The sequence below is a fragment of the Egretta garzetta genome, unplaced genomic scaffold (assembly GCF_000687185.1).
Source record: "Egretta garzetta isolate BGI_Z169 unplaced genomic scaffold, ASM68718v1 scaffold188, whole genome shotgun sequence".
Taxonomy (NCBI): Eukaryota; Metazoa; Chordata; class Aves; order Pelecaniformes; family Ardeidae; genus Egretta; species Egretta garzetta.
This window is the reverse complement of record NW_009260622.1, coordinates 5759600-5768132: the sequence shown is the minus strand read 5'-3', so window position 1 is coordinate 5768132 and position 8533 is coordinate 5759600. Positions and strand designations below refer to the sequence as shown.

Here is an 8533-nt window from a genome sequence, read left to right as displayed (position 1 = left end):
TATGGTTAGTCCCTGAGTGCTAAGGCAGCGAGCCAGCCTCTACCCAGGTAACGACGGCAAAGGCGAGTCACTGCTTTGTGGAAGCGCGAGAGCATTCCGAAAACAGCTCGGAAATGGGTGATGACTTGAAACAGGGCGACAAGGAGTGTTGCGGGGCAGAGGAGAGAGGTCTTCTCTTAAAGGCAAATTTTAAATGGAGAAGTACAGCAGTTTGTAGAAGGGCAAAATTTTAATGAATAGCTCTGTTTAACTAGCCTAAATGGGAAAGACGCTTTTCTACTCTAGGCCTGCCAAGTAATGGAGAATGAATACGATTGTTCGGTCAACTGGCTTCCCCTGCCTTTAGACTGTACACGCGTTTTCAAAGCCAGGCTTAAGCTACAAAGCACCCTGACCAGTCGACATAAAGAGAAATTGTTCCTTAGTACAAATGTTGACTATGCGATGCTGCTTGAAGCTCGAAACTGCTGAAATTTGTGCGTGTGTTTGTACATTTGTGCAGTGCAAAATAATAAGATGCGAAGAGGCTTTTCCTGCCTGCGTGACTTCTCTCGGGCTGCGGTTCTTTGATTGCTGGTTGCTTTCCCTGTTCTTGTTGAGAGCACCTGAATTTTGAGTGCCTGCAGTGTTAATGCAGTAGCAATCTGCTTGGGAGGGGAAAATCTCATTAACTGTTCGTTCATGGGAACTTGCAGTCCCGTGCAGGGTTAAACCCCAAAAGAATTAAGTGTGTCACGACCTTGGTCTGGGTTATGGGCCAGGCTCTGGGTTGCAGATGCAGGTGCCAGCCCTAGGCAAGGGTTCAGCGTGGAGATGCAGACCACTTGCTGGGAGCTGAGGTGATGCTCTGGTGCTGGCGGTGTTAAGCTGCTGGAGATGATCCCGTCCCATGACTTCCCTTCCAGCTGCAGGCTTTGCAACCAGTTACCCAGGGAGGATGGCTGGACCCCTGCTAGCTGGGGTGCACAGCCACGGACCGGGAACAGAGGAGCTCAGCCCTGCCAAATCTTGCCTTTTCTTCTCTGTTTGAGAGCTGAGCTGGCACAGCTGAGAGGTCCCATCCGCACCTGGGAAGCTGGGATTTGCTCTGGAGAGGTGGGCTGTTTGCTCTGACTGTGTCTGTCCGTAGTGAACCACAGGGCTGTAGCCTGGAGAGGTCTTTGCTGAGTTGCCAGAGCATGTCCATCCATGTAGTGTGTCCCTGGGATGGATTAGCAATAGCTGCCCTGTTCCTGGTAGGGGACTGTGTCCTGGAAGCCCCTTGGTGATGCTGCTGCATGCCCTTTCCTCACTCTCTGTTACGCTTTTGTTCTAACCAAAGCCTGCGACTCTTGAGTCCGTGCCGATGAAACCCAGGTTAGAGCTGGCGTGGGACAGCCTCTGGCCAGGGAACAACAGGGTCTGGAGAGCGCAGGAGTCCCCGGCCTTCCTCTCTCCTGCCAGCCCACACTGGGCACATTTTGGCAATAAATTAATAGAACTGGTGAAATTCCTACATGGCTTCTCATGAACGGACTCCAAATGCAGAACAAATGTTAACGCCCAACTGAAAAGAAATAGAGTCCCGGGGCTGCCGGGGCTGGCAACAGAGGCGGCCGTGGGGCTGTGCCCCTCATCCACCCGCACTCGCTGCTGCATGGACCCATTTTTCTTCCCCTCCCCAGCACCCAGGGAAACGCACCCAGTCCCAGGCCACTGAGCTGGCACCCAGCGCTGCCCAGAGCAAACTGGGTGTCTGCCATGCTGGGGGGGACCTGCTGTGGGATTTCCCTCTTGGGTGCTTGGTGGTGGGGAGGGGAAGGGGGCTCAGCCCTCAGGTCTGGGTGCTGCAGGGAGCACCCGCCTGTTGGTGCTGGCCACGTGGGTCATTTATTTACTGGCCTTTACTTGCTGATGACCAGTGGGGAGTTGGGAAGTAACCTGTGAACTTCCCAAAGACAGGCGTGCACCTTCTGGGCCTGGCTGGAGGTAGAGCCTAAAGGGGAGAGAGAAAAACTCTCAACGTCAACTTTTTTTCCCTCCTTTGACTTTTTTTTTCTCTTCCCCCCCCCCCCCCCACTTTCTGTAATATATCAGCTGGGGCCTGCAGAGTTTCAGCTTAAAAACAAACCGCTATTATTTAAAGTGCCAATATTGTGCTTGGCTTCGTATGAGACAGAAACATCAACTTTGTCTCTGACCTGGGGAGTGTGTCTGCCTGCCTAGCAGGCACCAAAAGTGTTGAGAAAACTGTTATTTTACTTCTATTTTGGTGTCGATTTTTTTTTTTTTTTTTTTTTTTAACTGTGCATTTACTCTTCAGCAGAGCTGCATCAAACACTGGAGCCCACGGTAAAGTACGTGGCCATCCCACATGTCTGCCCAGAGCCTTGTCCCTGGCGCGAGCATTGGGCACCCAGGAGGTGGCTGGGCTGGGGGCAGAGAAGGGCGGCTGTCCCATCGTCCCCGGGCAGTGGGACCGGAGCCGCTGTGCGCTGGCTGGCTGGTGAGGCTGCCTGGGGGGGTTTCCGGTTGTTGCTTCTAGGCGAGGTTTGCAAAAGGTCACAAAAATTAATCTTCTAACTGGGGACCTTGGCACTGCGTGGAATGAGTGTTTTGCATTAACGACCTAACTCATTAATTCACTGAAACATTTAAAACCAAACCAGTTATATCCAGCCAAGCTGGAAAAAGCTGAAAGTTCGTACTCAGCAGTGCAGATTTCGAAACCTCCCTTTGTTAATCTCTGCAGAAGTAAATTTTCTGAAATTGCTAAGCTCACTTTGACCGGTTTCGGCATTGTTTTCCTCAGTGGAGGCAAAGCTGCTCTGCGGAGGGTTAGCGGTGCCTACCTGGACCCGCCGATGGGGACGGGAAGGCTCCTGTGCTGGGGAGGAAGGAGGGCTGGTACGGCAGGCGTTGCAGGAGGGGAACACTCGTAGCAGCATTGTAGGTTTTGGGCTTTCTCCAGCAGAAATGCTGCACTGTTTTCATAGACTGGGACCCCAGATTTAATGGTTTCCATCTTCCTCCTCTATTAGTATTTTCTGAATCGCTAGGGGTAGTTGGAATCACAGCCTAGCACGTCTTGCTTCTGCTCGTCTGTAAGCTGGAGGTGGGTCACTGGCATGTGGCCTTAGGGCCTCCTGAACGGAGGAAAGATGGGCAGACCGGGGCAGTGCAGGAGCCTGCGGCTCCCCTGCCCTCCCCGCTGGCTCCCAGTACAGGGCTTGCCACTTCTGAGCCGTAACCCTGTGGCCACCAACCCGTCTGTCCCTGTAGCCATGACATGGTGACAACAGCATAGAACTGCACCTACCAGTGGAGCAGAGCTCTCCCATGGTGATTTTCTGTAACTGTTTTAAGTCGGGAGTTGTGCAGATGAGCGATGGCGGCCATACATCATGGCTGGGGAACCACAACCCAGCCCGAGCTTTTCACCAAGGCCCGTGCCTGCCTTGTGCAAAGGCCGGGCTGCTCTGCCCTGCCACAGGAGCGGGGTGTGCACCGTTGACCGTTGTCTCACTGGCATGGGAGTGAATGCAAATCAGCCAGGGGGAAGTTTCTGGTGCTTTAGATGCAAGAGAAACCCCCAGCCACATGCTGAGCTGGGATCTGACCTGGCCAAAGGAGCCTGTGGGCTGCCTTTCCTTCCAGCGTGAGTTGCTCTGGGAGCATCACTGGGACTGAATCGGTTTGACTCTGCTTTAAGTCAGTGTTCCCTCAAATTTGCAAACAGCAGTGGCAGGTTTAGGTGCGCAGGTCATTTGACCTGCTTACTCCGCTACCTCGCTATTACATTAGCAGGTATAAATTAAATAGGAACCATGAATTTAAGTAGAATCCCCTTGTCTTCCTGGCTGCTAGGTAGCTATTCCGTTCAGCTAATGTCTCTTTGCTCCAGTCAATCATAAAATAACACACGGCTGTACAGATTGGGCTGAGGTGGTTGCAGTGGTGGTATACTGAGCTTCGTTGTAAGGCTGTTTTTTAATTGATTAATTTTTCTGCCATTAATTTACCCTATCCATTAAAACAGCCTCGCTTACTTTAATGATGGAGAAATCAGTGAATTATCCACTCTGTTATATATTAGTGGTGTATTAAAGTATTAGTGCATTCCAGAAGGTAAGCAGTAAATAAAACATGCTCCGCACATGTGGTTATGCAACTGTTCCATGGAAATGAAATGGACAAACAGTACATTTGATTAATTTTTTTTTTTTCCCCCAGTAAATTGGCACTGTGATTCACTTCCAGCTAAATTTGCAATCTGTGTTCTCAGGTGGCATTAATATTGGAGCCCCAGCAGGAGAGCTGTGGCGGCTGGGGCCACTCTGATTGCATTTTTAACAGAAGTTTTTGCAGAGAGCATGGAGCTTGATGCAAATGTGCTGGTAAATGAAATGCAGAGCTTTTAGTTTCTCCGTAGGTGGGTCAGGCCATTCACATTTATCCAGCTAATAGTGGTGGCGTGCTCAGGAGAGGCACTCCACTAACGTGGCACAATGGAGGTTTTTGTATATCTCTGTTGCTCTGTATCAAATTTACTCTGTTGACAGATAAAAATCATCTTTTTGATAGCTGGCGACTCCATAAGCACCAGGTAAGATCCGTCTGGGACTCGAGCTGGCTCCGTAATGGAGACTCTGGAACTGGATCTCTATCAGGAGCTTGCTGGAAGTGAAAAAGCTTGCAGAGGGCCCAGCAGTTTCTTCCTAGCCTGTGTTAGAGATGCAGAATAAAATTAAATGATAATTCCCTTCTACCGTTGCTTCCCTGACACGAAACTCTCTTCAGCCTTTAAAGCTGTATTTTATAGCCTTCAGGCTGGTCTTACTGGTTTTTTTCCTAACTGACTCAACTTGGAAAGGTCATCGTCCCCTGCTAGATTGTGTAATATTTAACTTAGCATCAAAAATTAGGATCTTGGGATTGGTGTCAAATGGATGCTGTTCCCCTCTGAATAGCAAAGCCCATTCATAGTCTTCCAAATATTCAACTTGCTAATACTAATGAATAACTTTCTGGCCCTCTGCAGAGGGAAAGGCTAACCACGAAAAGGTGGGATGAGAGAGGCATAAAGCAGGTATTGAGAGCATGCAATTCACACTGTCTAAATCAAGATCACAGCTTAATACCTTTTTTATTTATAGATAATTTTTTTAAAAGTTATGATTTCTAGCTTTTCACGAAGCTTTAGCATAGCAAACAGTCTTCTCTGATGCCAAGTTCAGTGATGACTAACACTATTTACAGGACTGTTTTGTAATCTCAGATCAGCCCACATTAACGGGAAGTTACGTTTTCCCATCAGTCTTTTAAACGGTGCCTGAGAGTTGCTGAGGCCAGAGTCGGCCATCTAGGCTCTTCTGTTTGGAAAAAATGATGTCAGCTTTCAGAACAACCTAAAAAAAAATTTCTAATGAAGTTAGGGAGGTCAAATTGTACTTCCTCCGTGTGATTTTTTTTTTTTTTGCATTAGGACCTTTCATTCCTCTGTTCTAAAAGCTACCAACAAAAACAAGCAGAGGAGGTATTGCATAAGCACCACAAAGTCATTTGCCCGATCTGCATTTCTCAGTGCATGAGATCAGCTCAAAATATCTGATATGAGAAAGCTACTGGTGCACAACTGCTGTAACTGATAGGAGTTACCTCTGTGAGTCATCTGGTAGGATGGTAAGTTGGTCTTTTTTTTTTAAGTTCAAATTTTTGAGTGTTTTTTTTTTTACAAGGCTCTGTTGCTGTTACAATAAATCCCAGGGAAATCTGGCACCGAGTCTTTGTAATACGAATCAGTGTGTCCATGTGCTTCCAAGTGACCTTGCAACCTGGAAAAATACCGTTTTATCCCTGGGTTTAAAACAAAAAAAAGCAGAGTTGCTGTATAAAACGTTGCCAGAGGGGTTAAGGCAGAGACGTTGCTCTGTCGGATGTGCTGCCTTCCCTGTCATCGCGACCCATCACCAGGCAAGTGACTCCTGGTGCCAGCTACAGCAGACAGCTTTACTGCCCTCGGGTCGTGATCTCGGGCACGGAGCATCCGCTGTGCAGATGGCGAAGCTACATCAGGCTGGGAATAAGGTTGTGGCTGATGCCCTGGCCTTCCGTAGGCTGGAGCAGTTCAGGAACTGCTTCAGCTTCAGGGAAAAAAACAAGGAAAAAGAAAAAAAGAAAAATTATTCCTTTATTTTTTCTTCTTTTTTTTTTTTTTAATGTGACAGATCTCTGGTCACCCCAAGCCCAGCAAAATGGGCTTGTGTTGCAAAGGGATTACACTTTCTTAGGAAATAGCCCCAGTGCACTGAGTTGTGTGCATGCCCAAAGCTGCACAGGTGGTGGGAGGGGAAGCTGGGAGCAAGGAATGTGTGTGTGATGCTGCCCTTCTGTTTTGGGGCTTACCTTCTCGCGCAGCTCCAGGCAAAGACTTGACAGATGCTGTATAATGAAGTGTGCGTGGGGTGGGGAGGCGATCTCACGAGTGCTGTACAGGCTTGCTGAAGGAGGAGGGCTAAAATGCATGGACCTGGTTGCAGCTGCCTTGCTCCCTGCAGCAGAGCTCCAGGTGTCTCTGCAGGCAGAGGCCCTTGGCATGAGCATGGTGCTTTGAGCTGGCAAGAAACTTCCCGACAGGATGGTTGGAAAATGCTGATTTTGAAGAAATTGAAATGTTTGGTTGAGAACGTGTTGATTTTTTGTCAGGTTTTTCTGATGGAAAGCAGGTGGCTTTCCCAGGGTGACCTTGCCTGGTATCACCTCCTGTGAGCCATGGAGCTGGGAACCTGGGCACGCAGGGAGCCCAGGCACGGTTCTCCCTGCTGAAATACTGGTGATGGGTCTGGGCAGGGCAGGGCAAGGGGAAATTTTGGCATTTTTCCTCCTCAGATGAGAATTTGATGTGGGCTGTAAAAAAAGCATGTTGTGCTTCTTTGTTTGTGTGTTTGGTTTTAAACAGGTAATTCACAGGTTATATGGGTGAAAATACAGTCAGTCCAAGGTCAAGTTAAATTTTTCCAGTGAAAGAGGCTGAAAATGTTTTATCGAGTGAAACAGTTAAATACCAGGACAGTTGTGTTTTGTCTAATGCCAAGGGAACTAACCCCTCTTCCCTCTCCTTGTCCTCAGGTTCAGTGGCAAATATGAGCATTTGTCAACATTTGACAACAACTCCTTGGGACATCATGAATTTGCTGGACCACAGAGCACTTGCAATAGTGTTTTTTAAATTTTAATTTCATTTAAGTGAAAGAAAAAAATAATCATCTGAATCACCTGTAGTGATGGCTAGCAAAAGAAAATCCACAACTCCCTGCATGATACCAGTAAAAACACTGGTGCTTCAGGAGACTGAACTGGATGCTGTAGAAGATGATCGTGAAGGAACGCAACAAGATGCTCCTGCAGAAGGGCCAGCAGCTGGTGATGCTGGTGCCAGTAACAGTGGATCTTTGTCTAATGGGCACCGTGGTATTGCTGATAGTGACACTTATATCTGCAAGTCTTGTGACTTTGGATCTCAAGATGTTCATCACTTCTTTGGGCACTTGGACTCTGAGCACTTAGACTTTAGCAAAGACCCTGCGTTTGCATGTGTTGCGTGCAACTTTCTGGCAAATAGCCATGAAGGGCTCTCGCACCACAATGCGGAGTCACACGCCAGTGAAACCAGCTTCATCTGGAGGGTGGCTAAGCAGGACAATCGTACAACTGTGGAGCAAAGTCTCTGTGAAGCCACCAGCAGCCATGACCTTCCGGTAGAAGTCTCTGAAGAAGGGGTGGATGGCCAGTCTGAAATTATCATTACCAAGACCCCCATCATGAAGATAATGAAAGGTAAACCAGAGGCCAAAAAAATCCACACGCTGAAGGAGAATGTGTCAAGTCAGCTGGGCAGTGAGTCAGAGGTGAAAGATGGAGAGCATTCATTCCCAAACGGGTCTGTGCCGGTTAGCCAGTCCACTGCAAGTTCGACAAAATCATCTCATATAGTGAATGGCTCCATCATAGGAAACGTGCCTGTTCTGCAGGCGGGCGTTGCACAACTTGTGTCACTGCAGCAGCAACCCCCGTTGCATCAGCAGCTACCTACGTCCAAGTCCCTACCCAAGGTGATGATCCCCCTGAGCAGCATTCCAACGTACAATGCCGCCATGGACTCCAACAGCTTCCTCAAAAACTCTTTCCACAAGTTCCCCTACCCCACAAAAGCTGAGCTCTGCTACTTGACCGTGGTGACGAAGTACCCAGAAGAGCAGCTGAAGATCTGGTTCACTGCCCAGAGGTTGAAGCAGGGCATCAGCTGGTCACCAGAGGAGATTGAAGATGCCAGGAAGAAGATGTTCAACACTGTTATTCAGTCTGTGCCGCAACCCACCATTACGGTTTTGAACACGCCGCTGGTTGCAAATCCAGGGACCGTCCCCCATCTTATTCAGGCAACTTTACCGGGCCATGTGGTGGGGCAGCCAGAGGGGACGGGGGGGCTGCTGGTCACGCAGCCCATCATGGCAAACGGGTTGAAGGGCACCAGCTCCTCCTTCACCTTGGCAGT

At 48.8% G+C, this 8533-nt stretch overlaps 1 protein-coding gene across 1 annotated transcript in view; it reads left to right on the top strand.

Annotated features, from left to right (window-relative positions):
- The first annotated feature begins 7216 nt into the window (after window positions 1-7216).
- The window catches only part of ZHX3 (zinc fingers and homeoboxes 3), a 4180-nt gene continuing 2863 nt past the window's right edge, over window positions 7217-8533 (top strand). Inside the window, 2 exon segments of the mRNA XM_009645421.2 lie at window positions 7217-8527; window positions 8529-8533. The exon segment at window positions 8529-8533 is cut by the window's right edge and continues 1026 nt beyond it. Of these exon segments, the coding sequence (XP_009643716.2) occupies window positions 7263-8527; window positions 8529-8533 (1270 nt within the window). The 5' untranslated portion in view covers window positions 7217-7262.